Genomic DNA, 25,207 nt, shown 5'->3' on the forward strand with positions numbered 1-25,207 from the left:
TGTACTTAGTAATAATAAGAACTAATACTGACTGAGGTCTATGTGTCAGGCAAACTGCTAAGGGTTTCATATGCACCATCACATAACAGGGAGAGTTTTGAGAGAGTCCCTGAGAAGCAGTTACCCGCCCCGCCCCCCGCCTTTTTTAATGTTTATTTATGTGTGTGTGTGTGTGTGTGTGTGTGTGTGTGTGTGAGAGAGAGAGAGAGAGAGAGAGAGAGAGAGAGAGAGAGAGAGCAATCTGGGGAGGGGCAAGAGAGAGGGAGACACAGAATCCGAAGCAGGCTCCAGGCTCTGAGTTGTCAGCATAGAGGGTGACGCAGGGCTCGAACCCATGAACCATGAAATCATGACCTGAGCTGAAGTCAGATGCCTAAATGACTGAGCCACCCAGGCGTCCCTACAGTTACTCTTTAAAAAATTTTTTTTTGTTTATTTATTTTTGAGAGAGAGAGAGCACAAGTGGGGGAGGGGCAGAGAGAGAGGGTGACTCAGACTCCAAAGGAGGCTTCAGGCTCTGAGTTGTTAAGACAGAACCCGATGACCTGGGAGATCATGACCTGAGCTAAAGTCAGAAGCTCAACTGACTGAGCCACCCAGGTGCCACCCACTCCCCTGCCCTGAGTAGCAGTTACTCTTGAGACTCAAGCTTTGTGGTTCCCCAAACAGTTCATGAGGATCCACAAAGTGCCAAAAGCCTAGAGACTGCTGATGCCCTCTGAAGTGGCTTCTCCATCCTGACCTGTTGAAGCCCCCTCTTCCTAAAAGTCCTAGTTCAGGTTCCACCTCTTCTATAGAGCCTTCTCATCAGCCCAGCTGGACGTGTACTTCCCCTTCTTGGAGTATAGTAGAGCAGGGACTACAGACAGGTGTCTCTGGAGACCTGTGCCCCTTTAGGAAGGGGACTCAGAAGGGTAGGCCTTATGAAACTGTACTTGTATACACATCCATGTACATTTTCTCTCTGTAGAGGAGACCAAAGGTTTTCATTTGATTATTAAAGGGAATCATAACCCTTGGGGTTTATTTAAGAACCACATTAGGTCTAATCTATTCCATCTGGTCTGTTCCACTGCCTTCACCACATATCGGCATCTTGCCCCTGATAGCGAAAACACTGCAATGTTTTCTAGCCTGCTTTCCTGCCTCTGCCTCGCTTCTATATTCCATCCTGCACAATGCTGCTACAGGGATCCTTTAAACATGCAAATCCGATGTTATATTCGACTCTGTGTCCCGTTACACACTTAACAGTGTGTTGGGCACAAGTAGTGCTCAATAAATATCCACTGAAGAAATGGATGGCTAAATGAACTCCTGCTTACAGTCTGAGTCTTCAGCTGAGGACCCCAATATAAACCTGACTTGCTCCCTGTGACACCGAAGACCTTTGGCCTTGGCACTGTAGTAAAAGTGTAATGATATACAGGCTATTGTGCCAAGACAACATCACAATCTCCAATTTGTGAAGGAAATACATTAACAAAATATATTCCTAGTTTAAATGTCACAGATAAACAGATTACCATAAGGTTAGTAGGTGAGTGGCATTGAGTTCATTGTTATTATGGTTTTAAAATATTTTTTATTGAATTTTTTTTAGAATGGCCAGGAATATCTTCCTTTGAGAAGAAGATTTCAATGAATATACCATTTTAATATAATCACAGATAAAAGCAAAGCTGTAATCTAGAAGCAGAAAACCTTTAGCAATTAAAATTTCATACATTTTTTTTTAGTTGTTAGTGTCAGATGTCACAGCTTTGACTTTTTTTTTAATGTTTATTCATTTCTGAGAGAGAGACAGAGAGACAGAGAGAAACAGAGCATGAGTGAGGGAGGGGCAGAGAGAGGGAGACACAGAATCCAAAGCAGGTTCCAGGCTCTGAGCTGTCAGCACAGAGCTTGATGCAGGGCTTGAACCCATTAGCCGTGAGATCATGACCTGAGCTGAAGTTGGACACTTAACTGACTGAGCCACCCAGGTGCCCCAATGGCTTTGACTTTTAGACAGGAGAAGACTGCTCGCCCTCCAGGAAAGGCTGATATAAACTTGTCCTAGCTTCCAGAAATTCAAATTTTCCATATTACATTTTATCTATATGTGAATAGAATGCTAACAACTGTGAGTTTCTGCTATAGTCTGGAACATTCCCCAGAGAAAACTGATCAGGTTTCCTAGTTAGCACAAAAGAGCCTAGGAAACCCTAATGTGGCTGAAGTTGTTCCTATAAATAGCCTAGAATGCTCAAGTTCCCTGAACCCCAAGATGCCTTTCTTTCTTTCTTTCCTTTTTTCTTTTCCTTTCTTTTTTTTCCGTCTACATGTGTGAAGACATCTTTGTTTCCTCAATTCTTAGAATCTATATTTATTGGTTTCTTCCCAGATGACTTTATATATATATTTTTCTCAATAAAATGCATTTATTTTAAAGAACCGTCAAGTAGATTTCCATATGTGGATGCTGTTACATTATTTTTCCCCAGTTTCATGGAAAAATAGTTGACATACATCACTGTATAAATTTAAGGCATACAGCAAGACGGTTTGATTTACATATATTGTGAAATGATTACCACAGTAGGTTCAGCTAACATCTATCTTCTTATAGAGATACAATAAAAAGAAAAAAGGAAAAAAATTTCTTCTTATGATGAGAACTCATAGGATACTCTCTTAACAGCTTTCCCTTATATCACACAGCAGTGTTAGCTCTAGTTGTCATGATGTACATTATATCCCTAGTTTTTGTATATCTTATAAGTGGAAGTTTGTACTTTTGACCTCTTCAGTTGTTTTATGTCTTCGCTCTTTGTAAATGATGTTCTATAAACATGAGGATGGGGTGCAGATATCTCTTTGAGTATGTTTTGTTTCCTTTGGATATATTCCCAAAAGTGAAATTCTCGGATCACATGGTAATTCTTTTTAGTCTTTTGAAGATCCTCCATACTATTTTCCATAGTGGTTGTATCAAGTTACAGTCCCACCAACAGTGCACAAGGGGTCACTTTTCTTCTCATCCATGCTAGCATTTGTCTCTTGTCTTTTGATGATGGCCAATTAAAAAAGTTTGAAGTGACATATCATTATGGTTTTAACTTATATTTCCCTAATGATTAGTGATGTTGAGCATCTTTTCATGTACCTGTTGTCCTTTTGTATATCTTCTTTGTAGAAATTTCTATACAGGTCCCTAAAGCCCCTTTAATCTTAAAGCCAAGCCACGCCATGTCTAACCTGAAGCTTCTAGCCTGGAGCTGCTCAGACCTGTCTAGAGCCCCCTGGCTCCTGACCTGCATACCATACAGCTAAGTCTTAAGACTTACAGATCACTAAGCTCCAAATCATCAAGAGGTGATCAGAAAGCCATAATCTCCTGCTTTATGGCTGTGGTACTGAAGTAAGGTTTCCTTCAATAGCAGCTATGCCAAAGACAAAAAAGAGTAGGTATGTGGCTGAGAAGATCCCAGGGATGGGGGAAAACAGAACAGGATGTTTACGTCTACAGAGTATGTGCATAAATCTCATAAGTTAAGGACTACCTACATAAAAAAGCCAAACAAGTGCTAACAGCATTATAACTCAATAAACAAAATAGGAGGAGCACGTGTAGCTCAGTCTGTTAAGTGTCTGACTCTTAAGTTCAGATCAGGTCATGATCTCACGGTTTGTGGGTTTGAGCCCTGCATCAGGGTCTGTACTGACAGCATGGAACCTGCTTGGGATTCTCTCTCTCCCTCTCTCTGCCCCTCCCCTGCTCTTGCTCTCTCTCTCTCTCTCTCTCTCTCTCTTAAAATAAATAAATAAAACTTTTTTAAAAATTGAAAAAAATAAAATGTATAAAATGGAAAACTATGATCTATGCAGATAGAAATAAACTGGTGGAGAAACTAATGAGGAATAGGATATTTTTATGGTTTCAAAGTAACTCCCTACAAAATGCTTACTAGTTGTAAGGGGAAATAAAAGAGTAACTCTATGGTTGAAAAGCTGGGAAAACACCAACTTTATAAAGTAATCAAAGTGAACATCATCACTAATAAGAGATTTTAAAATCACCTGAGACCTTGCAGGATTCAATCAGAGGAATGTAGCATCAATTTCATATAATTCCTGTCCACAATTTATAACCTAAGGTTAATCAGGAGGAAACATGAAATAAATCCAAATTGGCCTATTAATTTTCAAGAGTCAAGATCATGAAAATTAAAAAAAAAAACAGAGAGAGAGAAACCACTGGCAAACTATTCAAACTACAGGAAACTAACCAGACATAGTAACTAAATGAAATGAGAGATTTTGAAACAGATTGCTTTACTATAAATAGATCTCTTAACTATTAAGACAACTGTTAAAACCTGAATGATGTCCAAAGAGAAGAGGTAGGAATTCATCTATGTTAATTGCCCAACTATATTGATTGTATTCTAGTTTACTGACTTGTTTATAAAAAATAAATACTAAGATATTCTTAGGTAATAGGAAACTCACTCAGAAAAATAAATGTTCTTGATATAATATTACATCTTTCCTAACATTTGATTTTATCAAAAATTTTAGTCCTTCTATGGAAAGGTATACCAGATAAACAAGATACACCAGATAAAATACTAAGTGAAAATATGAAAGTACAGAATATACCATATGCTACTATTTGTGTGCCTGCAAACATACATATGTACGTGTGTTTGTGTGTCTATGTGTGTTTTGTTTTAGTTTTTTGTTTTGTTTTACTCTGCAACAAAGCATAAAATCTGTTAGCAAAGTTTGTTTGGAGGAAAGAGGATTAAGGACTTGGGGGAGAGGAAAGAAAAATTTTACTTTTAATTACATATCTTTCTATATTCTTAAGTTTTCCCATGTTATATTTTAGTTTAAACATTTTGAAGTTAAGCTTAATAAAATCAAATCAGTACAAAGTAAAATTTTAAAACATAATTCCAATCATGATATCTATTTGCATCTCCCAATACAAGTATCCTTCCTCTCCACTTTTCCAGGCTAGGAGAAAAGAAACATCATCCCTGGAGACCCAGTGCTTAGCACAGAGCCTGGTACGAAGGAGGCAATAATTACATATTATTGAATAAATGCATGAGCCAGTAATTCATATACATAACCATTTCACAGCTATATGATTTCATCATTGTTTTCTTTTTGAGGCATAGAAGACCTGTGAGTCTTGTCATGTCTGTAATATGTTGTCTATACTCAATGTAACAAAGTTCTTCTCTGAAGATTCTAGAAGACCACAAAGGCAGAGTGAGAGATTTCACTTGGAAAGATTGTATGTTAAGTAATATGTTTTTGAAGAAGGGAGGATGTTTAAAGTATGAAAGAGAGAAATAAATTGTGGTTCCCATGTGATGTCCATGTTTAGAACATTGGTCTATGGAAAACTTTTGCTTGATAAATAGGGTTTCTATATTCAGGGATGAACACAAAAAATGAGCATTGGTGACAGAAGGTGCCATACGTTATTCAAGATAAGGGATGCTTGAAGATAAATAAAAGCCCAAGTAATAGATATATTGGTAAGTGCTGAAAGGGTAACATGATATCCTCCATGCTTGGGCTTGGTGCACAGGCTGTGGGATTATTGTTGAAAAAGGAATCCTATAACAAACTGTCACTTTGAAAGCAGCACTTTGCCTTTTTCAGTCATTTGGCTATATCAGTAACTCACATTTATTCCATACACAATGGATATTTCACTGTCTTTATCAGAAGTAGAAAAAAGCAAATCAATAAGGTAGGGAGGTGAGAAACCAAGACACAAAAGTCTTTTGTGGTTATCTACGTAACATTATGAATTTTCTTTGAATCCATGTGTCACAGCATAAGACCTGGCTGACTGATAGCTAAACATTTCCCTGTCTTATTAGACAGCTAAGCGGCATTAAATCTACTAGACAATTGATACAGTCATACCCTGATACAAGGGAAAAATTGATTAAGGCAAAAAGCAGCATAATAGTTATCAGTATCAAAATGGCAAACATTTGGAAATAATGCCAATTGTTGATTCCCCTTTGTCACTGACATTACTCAAGGATGAAAACACAAAGACATACATTAATTTAACTGCATAATATAGGAAAAACACATTGACTTGCTTAAATAATTCTCACTTTAATATCTTCAGGATGCATGTTTTCTCCCAAGGTTTTTTTTTTTTACCATTTGAAGAAAATCTGACAAAAAGGTCAAATTAAGGGGTGCCTAGGTGGCTTAGTTGGTTAAGCGTCTGACTCAATTTTGGCTCAGGTCATGATCTCAGGGTTTATGAGTTCAAGCCCCATGTCAGGCTCTGGGCTGACAGTGTGGAACCTGCTTGGGATTCTCTCTCTCTCTCTTTCTCTCTCTCTCATTCTCTCTTTCCCTCTCTCTCATTCTCTCTCTCTCTCAGAAAATAAATAAACTTTTTTTTTAAAGTGACTTTTAAAAAAAGGGTCAAATTAAACACGTTGTCTGTAAAGTTAGGTAACTAACATAGGATAAGCTGTTTTTTTTGAGATATAATTGACACGTAACATTATATTAGTTTCAGGTGTACAATATGATTATTTGGCATTTGTAGGGATAAACTTATTTTTAATTTTTTTTTTCAACGTTTATTTATTTTTGGGACAGAGAGAGACGGAGCATGAACGGGGGAGGGGCAGAGAGAGAGGGAGACACAGAATCGGAAACAGGCTCCAGGCTCTGAGCCATCAGCCCAGAGCCTGACGCGGGGCTCGAACTCCCGGACCGCGAGATCGTGACCTGGCTGAAGTCGGACGCTTAACCGACTGCGCCACCCAGGTGCCCCAAGGGATAAACTTATTTTTAAACAATATGTAAATTATATTTTGAAACAGTATGTTCTAGAATGTGTTTTCAGATAAAAAAATTTCTAAATGTAAAGCAATGTATTTAGTGGTTAATCTGGAAAAAAATACAGTTACTAAACATATATACTAACAGTGTCCAAAAAGTCTAGAAACATGGGTAAAATAAGATATGTGTTGTACTTTTTTAGATTAATAATTGGACATATTGCTTTGCATTTAGAAGTACTTCACCTAAAATGTGTCTGGAGGCTGAAGAAAAGTACACCAAACAAAATATTATAAAATATAGCTAACACACAGTATAAAAATAAGTTTATATTTTTTCCAGCCTCATGGACATACTATATTATACAGTACATAAGCCACTCAATCTCTTTTACTATAATGAATGAATGAGCAAAATTCCAATAAGACAGTCTCTGAGACTAAGTTTTTTGTGAGAACTCCAAATATGATGTATAACTTGGTAAAGGATGTCAATGTTGCTCTGTAAAGGCTTCCTAGGTCCTTGGTGGTAAACCTATAGCATCATAACACATGTATGGATTGGTGTTAAAGTAGCAGCTAAGGTGTGAACCCAATCACTGTGGATATTGTGGAAAACTTAAAGAAGATTATTGTCCTCAGGGAAAGTGGCTAATATTAGTTTCCCTTTTCTTTATCAGGGACACCTCTTCGTAGAAAAAAAATAAGGGAGGAGCACCTGGGTGGCTCAGTCAGTTAAGTGTCCAACTTCAGCTCAGGTCATGATCTCATGGTTCGTGGGTTCAAGCCCCACATCAGGCTCTGCACTGACAGTGTGGAGTCTGCTTGGGATTCTCTTTCTCTCTCTCTCTCTCTCTCTCTCTCTTTGCGTCTTCCCAACTCATGCTTTTTTTTTCTCTCTCTCTCATAAAATAAATTAATGAAACTTAAAAAAAAAGAAAAAAATAAGGAAAAAACGAGTCAGGAAGAAATAAAAAATACATTCCATAGGAGTGTTTCTTCCTATTATTTAGAAAGACAGAGCTTCATTGGGCATGCCAAAAATGTACTATCAGAGAAAAGTTTTAGTCTTAGTTAGACAAAAACTAGGATTGTTGAGCTTCCTTTCAGCATATCAGGTGATTACCCAACTCTGGCTTAGACAAAGCATTTCTCAGCTTTGGATATATAACAACGGCTATGACTTTATAGGTAGTAGTAGAGTCCGTAGTTGCAACTGCTTAGATACATAAATAATGCCTACCACTATTAGGACAACTTTTTCATGATTATGTGGTTTCAGTTTTCATAGTTTCAGTGAGCATTTTTCCAGAGTCCAGGTCTATACTACTAGTATAAGGTACATGTTCAATGATCTTTAAAACCATAATTTCTACCGAATCCCCTAATTGAGAATCATGTGGTTTATCCTCAGTATTAACATTGAGCTTGGAACTGTTTCATGTGTGTTTCAAAGAGTTGAACAGTCTGCCAGTAGGATTCTGGGAAACACTACTTTTACAAGTAAGTGCTTATGGAACTTCTATTAAATAAAAGCAACACATTACTAACAGTGAGGCTTTAAACTGCTTGCCTGAGCAGCCAGGAAATTGGGCGCTATGGTTATTACTGTAACTCTCATAGTCACTCTCATCCTAACAATGGAATCATTTGCTGGACCCGTAGACCTTGACACTCAGCCTTTGTAATTTGCATATCTGCTTCCCAACTAGATGAACAGTACCCCAAACACTAACATATTTTATTAATTTCTCAATCGCTACACATACAAGCATATAATAAATACTCAGAAACAATTTTTTGAGTGACTGACAACAATGATAGTAAATAGAGTAACATGAATACCTCATATATTTATTTAGTAATCTTGACAGTTCAGAATTCAGCTAAGGTCCAGAAAATGTGCCTCTGCCCACCCCCACCCCCACCTCTCAGAAAAGCATCAGAAGATTAAAGATCCTTAAGAGAGTCCTTGAGGTCTCAAAGTCTAGCTTAGAAAAAACTTAAGACATAAACTCCTTAAGGGCAGGAGGATTTTCTCTTTGCTTACCTCAATTTTCTCAGGGCCTTTACTGCGCAGAATAGATGATCAATAAAAATGTGTTGGGCAAATGACTACAGTGATGGTTATGCCTTTTCTAAATGAACAGAGAAATGAAAATAGTTGAATTCAGAACTAGGTGCTAGAGTTGCTACAGACATGTACAGCTGCGACACCTGCCAGTCAATGTCACAGAATACCAGCAGACCATAAAAACGCATGGTCAAAAATGCAGAAGTATGGCAAGTTGGAACCATTCTTTTTTTTTAAAGTAAATTTTTATTTACTAATTTTTGAGAGAAAGAGAGAGAGAGAGAGAGAGAGAGGCAGAGAATCCCAAGCAGGCTCCGTGTTATCAATGTAGAGCCCAACACAGGGCTCAAACTCGTGAACAGTGAGATCATGTCATGACCTGAGCTGAAATCAAGAGGCAGACACTTAACTGACTGAGACACCCAGGCACCCCAAGTTGGAACCATTTCTTTTAGAAGCAAACAGATCCCAACCCCTCACTAGACTCTGTGGATTACCACTACATAGTTCAACAATTAACATTTGCATTAAGGATTCTGAGTTAAAATTTTAAAATGTCTAGAACATTTAAAAAAAACACAGAGGAATATGATGCATTAAAGGAACACTTCCATCAGTTATTGTTCAAATTAAATCCTGGATGGGAAAGATGTTTAGAAATAAGTTCAGGAGACCATGCATGCTGGTTGTTCTCTGTTTGCTCCCAGATCCTTGCTCATCCCAGATTCTTTGCCCATTCTGTATGGGAAGAAGGGAGAAGTTGGAATATTCCTTTCAGTCTTCCTCCTTGTCTGCATTTGGCAGTGACATCTTGCCTATGATAACAGCTTTTGTTGAGTACTATCCTTTACAGCCTCCAATTTCAGCTCTCACCAAATTTAGACACCTCCATTAACTCCCTCTCCTTTCTCCTTCAGGAATGAGAGAGTTTGTGGTGGGTCAGTAGGAACGGTGACATCTATCGGTGACTCCCTTCAAACTTACCCTACCACTGCAAACATCCCTCATTATACTCTCTTTGAAAAACCCAGCTGATTATGCTTTCAATCAAACTGTTTGACCCACCATAGAATAGTCAGGTCCTTCTTACTTTGTATGAGACTTAAAACCAATATATCAGGCACAGGTCAATTATCAAACCAATCCATCTCTATTTCTTCCATCCACAGGAAAGTGACTTACAAGCCTCAAGAAAGTGGTAAAGAAGGAAAAGCCAAGGATAATATGTGACCAGCAGCGGCAACATGCTCTTGTTTCAGTAATACCCAGGCTGGTGAACAAGTACAGACTGGCTAGTGACTGGCCCACATCAGTCAAGGACACTTTAATCTTTCTAAAGGGATGAAAAATAATTGGCGATGCTTCTCTAAATTATTTTGAAATATTTCTGTAGAAAGAAACAGAGAAATGCACATGGGTGAGAGGAGGCAAAAACAATTTTAACAGAAAAAAGTCATTGGTCTGGCTCCACAAATTTTCAAGTATACTACAGAGGCAGACCTTGTATTTGGTGACTGAGAGATGCATACAGAATTAAGGGATGGAGTAGGGGGCATTGCATGACCTTCCAGCACACATATATACAAGTGTGCCACATATATAGTGGCCTGTCACCTGGGCCAGGTCTCTTGTCCACCTACCTGAAAGAGAAAGAAGCACAGTGAATGAATAGAAAGAAGTAGTGAACTGGGTTCTAATTCCAGTTTTCCTAGATGATGTGTTTTGGTTAGGTCACTTTGTCTGTCTTAAGTGAAATAGGGATGATGAAAAGTACCATATTAATTTCTCATCATGCTGTAGTTCCAAGTCTGTGAAGGTTACTCTAACCTCTAGGGGGTGACACTTTTAGATTTCCAGATTTGGGGAAAAGGTTTCACTGGTCAGTCCTGAAAGGGGCTATCTTACAAATCTCACCATTTCTGCTGGAACATTTGTCTCCTAAAGATTCTTCCAGTGAAATGGCAGCAAGTAGACATGAGATGATTCTGTATGGGTGAGAGAATCTCTAGTATACACCAGAACTTCCAGGGTGTCATTTAGTAGATATGTATTCTTATTCTTAATCCAACTTTGCAGCCCAATGACTTTATGAAGTCAAAAATTCTCCCCCAAATCCTTTTGGAGTATGATTTTTAAAGCATATAGAGACAGAATCTGAGCCAATATATTTTATTTCAAATAAGGTTCTTTGGTTTCTAATATGCTTTTGAAATGTGACATCTGTCCACGTTGTGAAATTCTGCTCTCTCAGCTCCCTGGAGAGCTAGGAAGAGTATTAAATAATTGGATCCTTGTTGCTTTCTGAATTCCACTACTTGTGGGCCATTTCTGCTGGATAAGCATGTTGTTTATCCATAGCATTCTCTTAATTCTGCTCCTCAAACTCCTATTTTCTGCTCTCAAAGCCAAACTCTGGGATGGAGAACACTACTCCATGGTTATTTGTTATTAAAGGACTTCTATCACAGAAAAAGGGAAGCAATGTTGATAAGATAAAGTACCTAAAAAGAAGATAAGCTGAAAAGGCAAGGAGGGATGTCATGCATTTCAGAGTTGCTCATTTATTCTGTTTTGCCACATCACAATCCTTACAATGAAAGCACTCTTCCTTCTCCATTGGATTTTCATCTGTAGAGTATTTAATCTTACAAAATTAAAAAAAATCAATAACCAGGGAATATTCAGTAGTTTAGAGTTTTAATATTTATCACAAAAGCAGAGCAATCACTTGTGAAGGGGTGGGGAGAGACAGAATTATGGGCACTTCTTTAAAAAAAAAACCAAATGTAATCTTCCCCAAAGTTGTATCGATACTAAAACTCACCCAATTTCACATGAATCCTCAAGAGTTGTATCGATACTGAATTTCACTCCACTTCACTTGAATTTTCAAATTTGAAATACCAGCTGATTCGCACTACTTCCTTTCAATTAACTTTTCTAGCCTACAAATCCATACATGTTGGTGAATACCTAAAAGCAAATATTATCTATACAGAGACAGGAAATGATGACATTACTGGCAAAAGTGATGTCATAAACAGACATCAATTCCAAAGGATACTGAGTTCTCATGGTACTAGGGGAAATAAAATAATGACTTCACAGCTGAATAGAATTTAAATAAAACATATTTCAACAAAACTGCCAGAAAAATGAATCATTCTACATTAACAGGCTACATTAGCAACTGGATATGTTAAAAGTTTAATTTAGCAGAGGACTGCCTCTGACCAAAAAGAGTTTAATTTAGATTTTATCTGTCTTTTTAACTTAAGTTTATTCATTTTTGGTAATCTCTACACCCAATGTGGGGCTCACCCGGAGATCAAAAGTTGCATGCTCTTCTGACTGAGCCAGCCAGATGCCCCGTAGATTTCATCTGGTTTTGATTTATGTCAATAAGTATGGTTACTGGCTTAAAGGAAACCTGAAATTTATCTTTCTCTTTATGGACAATATTAACATATTTCCTAGAGAAACTTCTGTATTTTATGGGTAACAATACTTTTATCTCCCAAATTTAAATCTTTTTTTTCTATGATAATTTTAAGAAAGTAACTGACAGAAAGGTACAACACAAAGAATTATAGCTAGTAATTGGCATCCACTTATAATATACTAGGCAAGGTGTAGAAGGTTTTATGTACATTATTTTGATTAATACTTATGATACACAACGTTGACGTTATAGAAATGTGGACACAATGATCCCCAGGTAAACTAAAGACAAAAAGAATGAGGCCTAAAGAGGGTAAGTGATCTGCCAAGGGTCACAAAACAAATAAGAGAGGAGGTGGAATTCAAATTTAAGTACCTCTCGTTCTTAAGTCTTTCTCCTTTATTTACTCTTATAATTAAAGAGTAAAAGGTACAACAAGTGAGCATATTTGACTTATTAGAACATAAATACTGTTTTTCAATGTAAGTATTAAGTTGGAAGTATGTTACTTCATACTGAAAATATTTAGCACAAATTCAGTAGAATTCGTACTCAACAGGCTTAAGAGTCCTTTAAAATTCTCATCTACAGCAGCATTTCTCAACTTTTTTCATCATCTTCCCCCACCCCCCAAGGGGTCTTCTTGACACTTTTTTTCTTAATCACGCTACCCACAAAAATTTAATACCACAGATATACCACATACTATATGTATATCTGTGCATACAGACTATATGTAGATCTGTGCTTTATACATAAGAAGAGTTAAGATTTTTTTTCCCCTAGAATGCATTTTTGCCCCTTGGAGGGTAATGAGGATGTATAATCTGAAAGATGTATCTGTTTTTCTTTGTTGCTCCAAAACCTTCCAACCCACTGGCTATTACTTCAAATTGCACGGAGTTAGGATCTTAGACTTTTAGCTTAAAGTTTTTCTGTACGTTAAAATATGAATACATAGAAAATATTGGTGAAGCACCAAAACCCATGTACATTTTAGTGTGAATAGAAGATGGAAAAACCAGTTTGATGGGGGAAAATGAGAAGAATGTGAGAGCACTCCCTACTGGAGCAGAGGAAGGAGAACAGAGAGGCTCTGGGTTGGAATGCCTGTGGCACAATTGTGCTTCAGTCTGGTCCCGTTGAACACATTAACATGAAGTAAGTACTTGAAAATGCCAGCTCCCATTCATGATGAACAAGAAATCTTAGTCATAAGCCACCTTAGTGACCATCACCCTATTGATTAATGTGTAAATACTGGGTTTCCTGCCTGTGAAGATTTGCTGTTTGGTTCCTTTCAGGTCTGTTTGTATATTCCCAATTGCTATGTGGCCAAGAACAAGTAAGTTTATGTAATGTTCCAAAGAAACAGCTCGACACCGTGGCTCATTTTAACCCAGGTATGAATAGAAGACAGAGTTGAATTCACAAATACTTCTTTCACATGCACTATAAAATACAACTTTTCACTCCCAGAGGCCAAAATGGTCTTAACCATTGAAGTAATTATAGCTCATGACTATAATTTAGAGTTAGCTCTAGTTGACTCAAAATTCACACAGGAAAATAATTCAGTCATCTTATTGGAACACTGGAGTGAATAACTTCATAAAACCCATATAGTTGCAGCAATCCTAGAGAGAAGGATAAATTCTAATAGAAATCAAGAGTTGATAATTTCATAGGAACAACAGTAATTGTCTACCATTTACTGGTCACCAACTTAAAGGCTCAAGTACCACAGTTTACATTTATAAATATCACCTACTCAATCCTTATAGCAATCCTATGAGATGAACAGTTGTATCCACTTGTATAGAGGAAACGAGTTTAGAAAGGATGGGCAATTTTCCTGAAACCTTTCAGAAGTAGAGGCAGAGTAGAGGAATTCAAACTCCTGTCATCTGAAGCTCATGCTTTGTCACCTCAGCCATAGTGAAATTATCTCAGTGAAATGACAGAAAAGGCTCAAGTCTGTAAACTTTTACTTTCCAGTCAATGGAGAAATCTTGGGTAAATGGAGAAGTAATGGATACGGTGTGTAACATCTTTTGAGATTTTACATATAAGAAGCTACTGTTTAGATAATTTAAATTGAAGGATTAAAAAAAATACCTTCAAGATGTGTATTGGTAAGGATTTTCTGACTTTGAAGCTTATGAAAAATATGCATATGTATCAGGACCTTGGTAAATGTTAAATAAAATGGTGGCTACTCACACAAGCCTAGGTGCACTTTCCAGAAGCCAGGTCAACTATAGTAAATTATTTCCATCACTCATTCCCCATCAATAGCATCGAACCTTATAATATGAAGGGAGCCGCCATATAAAAGAATGGCCCTTCTAAAACAAAAAAATACAAGAATAACACATGTTGGTGAGAAATGCAGAGAAAAAGGAACTCTCTTGTACTGTTGGTGGTAATGCAAACTGGTGCAGCCACTGTGGAAAACAGTGTGAAGTTTCCTCAAAAAGTTAAAAATAGAAGTACCCCATGATTTAGTAATTGCACGACTGGGTATTTATCCAAAAAATACAAAAACACTAATTCAAAGGGATACATGCACCCTTATGTTTATTGTAGCATTATTTACAGTAACTAAATTATGGAAGCAGCCCAAGTGCCCATCGATAGACGAATGGATAAAGAACGTATGGTATATATTTACAATGGAATATTGTTCAGTCATAGAAAAGGATGAAATCTGGCCATGTGCAGTGAAATAAGTCAGTCAGAGAAAGACAAATACCATATGATTTCACTCATCTGTGGAATTTAAGAAACAAAACAAACAAGCAAAGGAAAAAGAGAGCGACAAACCAAGAAACAGATCCTTAACTATGGAAAACAAACTGATGGTTACCACAGGGGAGGTGGGTGGGGGTTGGGTGAAATAGGTGATGGAGATTAAGGAGTGTACTTGTGATGAGCGATGAGTGATGTATGGAAATGCTGAATAGCTATGTTGTACACACGAAACTAATATAACACTGTATGTTACTATACTGGAATTAAAATAAAATAAAATAAAGGCTCTTTTTAAAACTTCCAATTCATTTTATACATGTATACAGTTCCACCAACATGAAAGGATAATAAAAACTAAGAGGGCAGAAGTGGAATAGCAAAAATAAAGTAAAACTCTACGAAATAATTTTATAGATTTATAGAAGAGGTTAGGAGCAGTGTTGAGGAGCCAGGAACCAAATGTGTCACCTCATTCCTAGTCCAGTATTTTCTTCATAACAGTATACTGTTACCAAGTAGAATAATAAATAGGCTTGAAATTATAGCAAAAACTGACCTCTAAAATACATCATCAATTTTAGGCTTAATCTGTGGAGACTTAACTAATATTTAAATTATTCAAACATCCTGACAATGAAGTACAAATATAATTTATCTTTTAAACTACCAACCTAGTTATATTTACTATGTTCCAAATGGGTACCAAACATCCCTAACTAGTGACATAATGAATAACTCCAGTAAAGGCTAAAATTGTTCTCACATGTGAAGTAATGTGTACAACTGGTCAAAGTATAACCATCGCAATAAAAGATGTTTTCACTTAATTTCCTAGAAATTTCAAATGTTTGTTTAGCCCTTATTAACTGGAAAATTCCATAATGCATTGTACACTTACTGATACGTTCTAGTAAGAAAATGTTTTTAAAATAAATAATCCATGGCATAAAATTCAACCCGTGTTTCACAATATTAACTTGACAATAAATGAAGCATTTTTAATGTATGAAGCATTTTAAAAATGTTTATGTAGCTTCCAATGAAATTCTAATTTAATTATATTCTATAAAGTGAGAAAGATTCCCTATGTCAGATTCTCTATTAAAGGTTTTGCCAGATTTCTATTAAGATTAATGCATGCAAATGCTATATTTAAAAATATTTTATAACACTTAAGATATAATTGTGAATACTACTAAAAATATGCTTAACACTTCACTTTTTCAATGTTCTCCTACTTGAAACTAATGTTAAAACTGACAATCTAGGCATTCCCATATATGTTAAATATCAATAAAATGATCATGTAGAACCAGCTCTTTCTAGAGGACATATCAGAGCATTTTAACAACATATGGAAGTGCAACATATTTTTAAACCAGAAGTCATGTTAACACTTAGATCACATGGACTCTGTTGTCTATAACAACTACTAATTAAACCCCAAAATGTTGTGCTCATCTTAATGGAAGGGAAAAAAGTATAGTTATGTTAGTCATGCTCCCTCTTTAATTTATACATACATGTCCAAGATCATTCTAAGGTGCCATACCTCATTAACTAAAATCCTAGTAGGACAAATAATACCAATCATGGCATTGCCCAACACTATATGAAATCTGTACAAATCTGGAAAATTACATCCAAAGCCAAGTATACCTCCCTATATATATTTTCTATCGCTTCAGAACAAATCTACCATTCGGAAGGTATGTTACTTACCGAGAAGCATGTTTCTTAGCAGAAGTCAATTCAGTCTGTCTGTAATTTATATGTAACAAAGGTATAAAGAGCTGAGAAGTACGTTAACCTGCCACACGTTTTGTTACAGATAGTGTGAGCCTTCACAAACTCTTCCTTGTATCCTATGCCTGCTGGAGTACTGGACAGACTCCACTCACTCACTGTGCACCTCGGTGGAAACTAACAAACAATACAGTCACTGTCAGTAGATGTTGCCTCCTCAGCGTACAGAGCCAAAAAAAATTTTGGAAAAGTAGGTTACTTCACTGGGGTTGGAGATGTAAATTCTGAATTGATTATGCTGTTTCTTTAAAATTCCAGTAATATTTTCTACTGAATTCACAAAGAAACAAAATTTAAACTTATGCAAATAAGCTTATAAGATCATATTTAAAAAATGTAACTGTCCTCTTTCTCCCCTTCTTTTTTTTCTCTAAGAATTTAAAATACATTTCACTACAAACTAAAAAGAAATTGTGTTATGAAATAACCTCTGTATAATATGCATGTTTTTATAAGTACTGAATATTAAAATTATATCACTAATCAAGGATCATAGAATACAAATATACTTATTACTTGGTGTTATGAGCTTGGGCCTCCAATGTGATTTCAGTTCCACAATGGATTATTTGTTTGATTCCAATACAAAGATAATTATTTCTGAAATCAGTTTCTCCTCAGAGAATAAACCTTACAGTTTTAAAGCAATAAGAATATTGCAATGAACATTTAACAAAGGAATATCTTGTTTCTTTTTCTTCTTCTACTAGATGTGTATTAACAATTTAAAAAGAGAAAAATCTATATCTGAGCCCGACAGAAGAATACACAGCATGTCAGATAACGCTAAAGCCAATAAGTTGAATGTGATTTTTAAGACTATGTTTTCTAAAATAGAAATGAGATAAAAACTGTGTGTATTGGTGAAAGGTGGTTAAGATGGTGGAGGAACATGGAAGCCCTGAGCTTGTCTTGTCCCTGAAATGCAGCTAGATCAGCATCAAGCCATTTTGAACACCTAGGAAATTGAGCTGAGGATTAACACAACAATCTGCATAACTTGAACCACACAGCAGGTACACAATGCAGAGAGGTGAACTCAAGGAGAGAAAAGCTGCAGAGGGTAGGGAGTTGTTTTTGTGGAAAGAGAACAGAGAAAGGGAAAGGGGAGGAGCGTGACACCTTGGGATCATGCAAGAAAAGCACTCTCCCTGAATGTAGTGGGAGAGAAAGAGACAGAAAAAGTGAAAACACTTTCAGGGGAGACTGAACAAGAAATCTGTTCCCCAACATCATTGACAGGGAGAAAGGGGAGGGTTTCAATCCACCAGGATTCTATAAACAGTGGAACGTAGAGTACGAAGTTTTGGAGCTCAGTGCCTGGTGGTGCTCTGGTGAGGAAGTAGGGCAAATTCCCAGGAGGAGGCAGCAGGGTTTGAGGGGTCCGTGGTGGTTCCCCTTATTGGAGTGCATTTGGTAGCAGCCATATGGCCTCCCCACAGGCAAAGGTCCCAGAGGACCCCTGAAGAGCAGCCATGTTTGCTGGTATTGGGACAAAGATGCCAGCGTGCAGCAAACCCTGGTGCTGGCTGTCTGTTGTGGTTTACCGTATTCTCTGAACCTCTGCCACTGTGCAATCACATGAATGCTTTCTAGGGCAAGCCAGCACCTGGCCGTTGCTCAGTGAGACCCTCCCCCAGAGAGTTGGTGTGGGTCCAAGCTGCAGGGGTCTCTGACGCGTGGGGCTTTAAAACACAATCCCACTCCAGGTAAAACTCTGGAGGGAGGTGCTGCCTGGCAGGTGGACAGCTTGGACATGGACAGGGTAGAGACAAGGAGTGGACGGAATCCTGAGACAAAGTAGGGGTGTTTGACCGCAGGTCCGTCAGAGCATGAAACTCCTGTGCCAGAGACTAGGGAACTGAGTGAAGCCGCTTCCACCTGTCCTGTGCGTGCATGCACACCATACTGATCCACCCTAGTAAGCTAAGCAGCGCCACCTAGTGGAGAACACAGCCATTACACCAAGCCCCGCCCAACTGCACTCTCCAAGCATATCCCCTAGCATCCCCTAGAAGACCAGCCCAAGTTACTCCACCTACTTAGTGTATGGACTATAGAGGGCTCCATAGTTTCAGTTCTAGGGGAAACTGCATATAACTTCATTTGGGTTTCATTCTGTTTACAAGTTCATTTATTTGTTCATTTTATTTGCTTCTGCTTTTGTTTAATTTTTTCCTTTTTTCCTATTCCCTTTTTTCTTTTCTTTCCTTCCTCATTCTGAGATACAGAAAATTTTATTTATTTTATCTTATTATTATTTTTTCTCCCACCCCCTCGTTTTTTCTCTTCTATCAGGCTTCTTTCAACAAGCAGACAAAAACACACCTAGGATCTAGCTTCTTTTGATATTTTGTTTTGTTTTTATTTTTTTAATTTTAATTTTTATTATTTTTTTCTTCCCCCAAAATGACAAAATGAAGGAATTCATCCCAAAAGAAAGAACAGAGAGAAATGACAGCCAGGGACTTAATCAATACAGACATAAGCAAAATGTCTGAACTAGAATTTAGAACCACAATAATAAGAATACTAGCTGGGGTTGAAAACAGCATAGAATTCCTTAATGAAGAGAGAAAAGAAATAAAATCTAGTCAGGATGAAATTAAAAATGCTATAAGCAAGATGAAATCTTAAATGAATACCACGATGGCAAGGATGGACAATGAGGAGCAACAAATCAAAGATTTAGAAGATAAAATTATGGAGAGTAATGAAGAAAAAGAGGGAAACAAAGACAAAACATCATGATTCAAGACTTAGAGAACTCAGTGACTTATTAAAAAGGAATAACATCCGAATCATAGGAGTTCCAGAAGATGAAGAAAGAGAAAAAGTGGCAGAAGGTTTATGTGAGCAAATTATACCAGAAAAATTTCCTAATCTGGGCAAGGACACAGACATCAAAATTGAAGAAGCACAGAGAACTCCCATTGGATTCAACAAAAACCAACCACCACCAAGGCATATCATAGTCATACACAGACAGGGAAAGAATTATGAAAGCAGCAAGGGAAAAAGTCCTTAACATATAAGGGAAGACAGATCAGGTTCACAGCAGACCTATCCATAGAAACTTAGCAGGCCAGAAAGGAGTGGCAAGATATATTCAATATGCTAAATCAAAAAAAATAATGCAGCCAAGAATTCCTTATTCAGCAAGGCTGTCATTCAAAATAGAGATAAAGAGTTTCCCAGGCAAACAAAAACTAAAGGAGTTTGTGACCACAAACAAGCCCTGCCCTGCAAGAAATTTTAAGGGGGATCATTTGAGTGGAGAAAAGACAAAACGAAACAAAAAAGATGAAAAGCAACAAAAACTAGAAAGGACCAGAGAATATCACCAGAAACACCAATATAACAGGCAATACAATGGCATTAAGTTAATATCTTTCAGTACTCACTTAAATGTCAAGAGACTAAATGCTCCAATCAAAAGACATAGGGTATCAGAATGGATAAGAAAACAAGACCCATCTATATACTGCTTGCAAGAGACTCATTTTAGACTTAAAGACACTTGTAGATTGAAAGTAAGGGGAAGGAGAACCATTTCTCATACTAATGGTCATCAGAAGAAAGCTGAAGTAGTCATATCAGACAAACGAGACTTCAAAATAAAGTGTAACAAGAGATGAAGAAGGGCATTATATCATATTTAAGTAGTCTATCCACCAAGAAGACCTAATAATTATAAATATTTATGCCCCTAAGGTGGAACACCAAATATATAAATCAATTAATCACAAACATAAAGAAACTCATTGATATTAATACCATTATAGTAGGGGACTTCAACACCCTATTTACAGCAATGGACAAATCATCTAAGCAGAAAATCAACAAGGAAACAATGGCTTTGAATGACATACTGGACTAGATGGACTTAACAGATATGTTCAGAACATTTCATCCAAAAGCAGAATACACATTCTTCTTGAATGCACATGGAACAGTCTCCTGAAGAGATCACATACTAAGTCACAAATCAGCCCTTAACAGGTACAAAAAGATCGAGATCATACCTTGTATATTTTCAGATCACAACACTATGAAACTTGAAATCAACCACAAGAAAAAAAAATTGGAAAGACCATGAATGCTTGAATATTAAAGAACATCCTACTAAAGAATGAATGGGTTAACCAAGAAATTAAAGAGGAAATTAAAAAGTAGAATTAAAAAAAGAATACAAATAATAATAAAAGAATAAAATGAGCAACTATATGCCAACAAATTGGGCAATCTAGAAGGAATGGACAAACTCCTAGAAACATATCAACTACCAAAACTGAAACAGGGCAAAAGGGAAAATTTGAACAGATCCATAACCAGTAAAGAAATTGGGTCACTAATCAAAAATCTCCCAACAATCAAGAGCCCAGGGATGGATGGTTTTCCAGGGATATTCAACCAAACATTTAAAGAAGAGTTAATACCTACTCTTTTGAAGCTGTTCCAAAAAATTGGGGTGCCTGGGTGGCTCAGTCAGTTAAGCATCTGACTTCAGCTCAGGTCATGATCTCACAGTCTGTGAGTTTGAGCCCCGCGTCAGGCTCTGTGCTGACAGCTCAGAGCCTGGAGCCTGCTTCAGATTCTGTGTCTCCCTCTATCTGTCCCTCCCCTGATCATGCTCTGTCTCTCCCTGTCTCAAAAATAAATAAAAACATTAAAAAATTTTGAAGCTGTTCCAAAAAATAGAAATAGAAGGAAAAGTTCCAAACTCATTCCACACAGCCAGGATTACCTTGATTCCAAAACTAAACAAGGACCCCACTAAAAAGGAAAACTACAGACCGATTTCCCTAATGAACATGGATGAAAAAATTCTCAACAAGATACTAGCAAACTGGATCCAACAATGCATCAAAAGAATTATTCACCACAATCAAGTGGAATTTATTCCTGGGATGCAGGGCTGGTTCAGTATCCACAAATCATTGTGAGACATCACATTCAAAAAAGAAAGGATAAGAACCACATGATACTCTCAATAGATGCAGAAAAAGCATTTGACAAAATACAGCATCATTTCTTGATAAAAATCCTCAAGAAAGTAGGGATAGAAGAATTATACCTCAAAATCAGAAAGGCCATATATGAAAGACCCACCACTAAGTATGATCCTCAATGAGGAAAAATTGAGAGCTTTCCTCCTAAGGTTAGGAACAAGACAAGGATGTCCACTCTCACCACTGTTATTCAACATAGTGTTGGAAGTCCTAGCCTCACCAATCAGGCAATGCAAAAAAATAAAAGGCACCAAATTGGCAAGGATGAAGTCAAACTTGCACTCATCGTAGACAACATGATACTCTATGTGGAAAACCTAAAATACCCTACTAAAAAATTGCTAGAACCGATCCATGAATTCAGTAAAGTCACAGGACATAAATCAATGTACAAAAATCGGTTGCTTTTCTATACACCAATAATGAAGCAGCATAAAGAGAAATCAAGGAGTCAATCCCATTTATAACTGCACCAAAAACCATAAAATACCTAGGAATAAACCTAAACAAAGAGGTGGAAAATCTATACACTGAAAACTATAGAAACCTTATGAAAGAAATTGAAGAAGACACACACACACACACACACACACACACACACACACACACAAATGGAAAAACATTCCATGCTCATGGATTGAAAGAAACCATATTGTTAAAATGTTGATACTACTCAAAGCAATCTACATATTCAATGCAATCCCTATCAAAATAACACCTACATTCTTCACAGAGCTAGAACAAACTATCCTGTAATATGTATGGAACTAGAAAGGACCCCGAATAGTCAAGGCAATCCTGAAAAAGGAAGCCAAAGCTTGAGGCAAAACAATTCCAGACTTCAAGCTGTATTACAAAGCTGTAATCATCAATACAGTATGGTACTGGCATAAAACAAACACATAGGTCAGTGGAACAGAATAGAGAACCCAGAAATAGACCCATAAATGTATGGCCAACTAATCTTTGACAAAGCAGGAATGAATATCCATTGGAAAAGAGTCTCTTCAAATGGTGTTCAGAAAACTGTACAGTGACATGCAGAAGAATAAACTTGGACGACTTTCTTATACTACACACACACACACACACACACACACACACACACACAAATCAAAATGGATGAAAGACTAAATGCAAGATAGGAAGTCATCAAAATCCTAGAGGAGAAAACAGGCAACAACCTCTTTGATCTTGGCTGCAGCAGCTTCTCACTTGACAGGTCTCCAGAGGCAAGGGAAACAAAAGCAAACATGAACTACTAGGACCTCATCAAGATAAAATGTTTCTGCACAGTGAAGGAAACAATCAGCAAAACTAAAAAGCAACTGGTGGAATGGGATGGGTATTTGCAAATAACATACCAGATAAAGTGTTAGTATCTAAAATCTATAAAGAAACTTATCAAACTCAATATCCAAAAAACAAATAATCCAGTGAAGAAATGGACAAAGGACATGAATAGACACTTTTCCAAAGAAGATATCAGATGGCTAATAGACACATGAAAAGATGTTCAACGTCACTCATCATTAAGGAAACACAAATCAAAACCACAATGAGATAAAACCTCACACCTGTCAGAATGGATACAATTAACAACTCAGGCTACAATAGATGCTGGTGAAGATGTGGAGAAAGAGGAACACTTTTGCACTGTTGGTGGGAATGCAAATTTGTGTAGCCACTCTGGAACAGTATGGAGGTTCTTCAAAAAATTACAAATAGAACTAGCCTATGACCCAACAATTGCACTACTAGGTATTTATCCAAATGATACAGGAGTGCTGATTTGAACGGGCACATGCACTCCAATGTTTATAGCAGCACTGTCAACAATAGCAAAACAATGGAAAGAGCCCAAATGTCCATTGACTGATGAATGGATAAAGAAGATATGGTATCTATATCTATATCTATATCTATATCTATATCTATATCTATATCTATATATATCTATATCTATATCTACAATGGAATATTACTGGGCAGCTAAAAAGAATGAAATCTTGCCATTTGCAATAATGTGGATGGAACTAGAGTGTATTATTCTTTGTGAAATAAGTCAGAGAAAAACAAATATCATATGATTTCACTCATATATGGAATTTAAGATACAAAACAGATGAACATAAGGGAAGAAGAGCAAACATAATATAAAAACAGAGAGGGAGACAAACCATAAGAGACCCTTAAATACAGAAAACAAACTGAGGGTTGCTGGCTGGGTGTTGGGTGTGGGGAAGGGCTAAAGAGGTGAGGGCCATTAAGGAGGACACTTGTTCGGATGAGCACTGGGTGTCATATGTAAGTGATGAATCACTAAATTCTATTCCTGGAATTAAAAAATAAATAAAAATAGAATAGAAAATTAAATGACACATCCCAGTGTTACATATTCTAGCCATGTGTTCCTATAATACATATTTCATTTACACATTGTAATGACAGACGACAGCAATTAAACTATACCTTCCTCAAATCTAAATACTTGAACAGTGAAATTTTATGGGTTTTTGTTCATGTTTCAATATTTCCCTATTCCTTAATTTGCGGATTCAACTTCTATAGGCTTAGCTACCATTATTTTTAATGTAAAAAGATACAAACAGGAAAAGGAGAGGAAGAGAGGAGAACACTGAGAATAGTGTAAAAAAGAAAATTTTGAACTATAATGGTATTTCAGATTTTTCTGAATCTAGGTGATACAGGGAAAGTGGGGAAGGACCATGAAGACAGGAGAGTTTGGAGCAAAGAGAACAAAGGGAGAGAGATGGATAAGGATAATAATTAATAAAACATACCAATGATTGTTTTTTTCCTTTTTTCCCCTTTTATTGGCCATTTTAAAATGTAGGCCTTTGGTATACCAAATGTATACCAAATTTGAATGTAGTCATCTAAAGGATTGCACATATAAATTCTTACATTGGGTAAACTAACTTTCAATAAGAGGTAGGTGTGTGTGTGTGTGTGTGTGTGTGTGTGTGTGTGTGTGTGTTTATATTAATAAATATTTCTTCATAAGTGTGGAAGAAGACCTTCCTGACTGCCTTTGACTTCCCATTTATTCTAACTTAGTGGTTCTCACACTTGAGCATGTTCCCTGGAGGGCTTGTTAGAACAGACTCCTGAGCCCAATTCCCAGAGTTTCTGATTCAGTATCTCTAGGGTGGAACCTGAGAAATTACAACAAATTCCCAGGTGATGCTGATGCTGATGCTGCTAGTCCCAGGACTACACTTGGAGAATCCCCGCTCTAGCTCATTATGTTACCCTAGCATCTAACATGAGGATA

General features: G+C 37.0%; 1 protein-coding gene and 2 long non-coding RNA genes across 10 annotated transcripts in view; 2 read left to right on the forward strand and 1 right to left on the reverse strand.

The window, feature by feature from the left end:
• LOC123599157 overlaps nt 1-5,117 on the forward strand; it is a 58,220-nt gene extending 53,103 nt beyond the window's left edge. Inside the window, exon 4 of the long non-coding RNA XR_006713010.1 lies at nt 5,004-5,117. This is a non-coding gene — a long non-coding RNA (uncharacterized LOC123599157). The remainder of the gene's footprint in view (nt 1-5,003) is intronic.
• Nucleotides 1-25,207, reverse strand: part of ZNF385B (zinc finger protein 385B) — a 407,917-nt gene that overhangs the window by 181,517 nt on the left and 201,193 nt on the right. The window contains exon 1 of one of the 7 annotated variants that reach the window (XM_045480386.1): nt 16,814-16,950. The exons of the other annotated variants lie outside the window; for them this stretch is intronic. Coding sequence (XP_045336342.1) covers nt 16,814-16,823 — 10 coding nt within the window. The 5' untranslated portion in view covers nt 16,824-16,950. Of the gene's footprint in view, nt 1-16,813; nt 16,951-25,207 lie in introns of those variants that run through there. 7 annotated transcript variants of the gene reach the window in all.
• Nucleotides 7,729-17,131, forward strand: LOC123599156. 2 transcript variants are annotated; one of them, XR_006713008.1, is made up of 3 exons: nt 7,729-8,324; nt 10,065-13,740; nt 16,923-17,131. It is a non-coding gene; the product is annotated as an uncharacterized LOC123599156 (long non-coding RNA). The 2 variants fall into 2 exon arrangements; XR_006713009.1 differs by lacking the exon at nt 16,923-17,131 and having other exon boundaries at nt 10,065-10,168; nt 13,642-14,962.

The sequence above is a fragment of the Leopardus geoffroyi genome, chromosome C1, assembly GCF_018350155.1.
Source record: "Leopardus geoffroyi isolate Oge1 chromosome C1, O.geoffroyi_Oge1_pat1.0, whole genome shotgun sequence".
NCBI lineage: Eukaryota > Metazoa > Chordata > Mammalia > Carnivora > Felidae > Leopardus > Leopardus geoffroyi.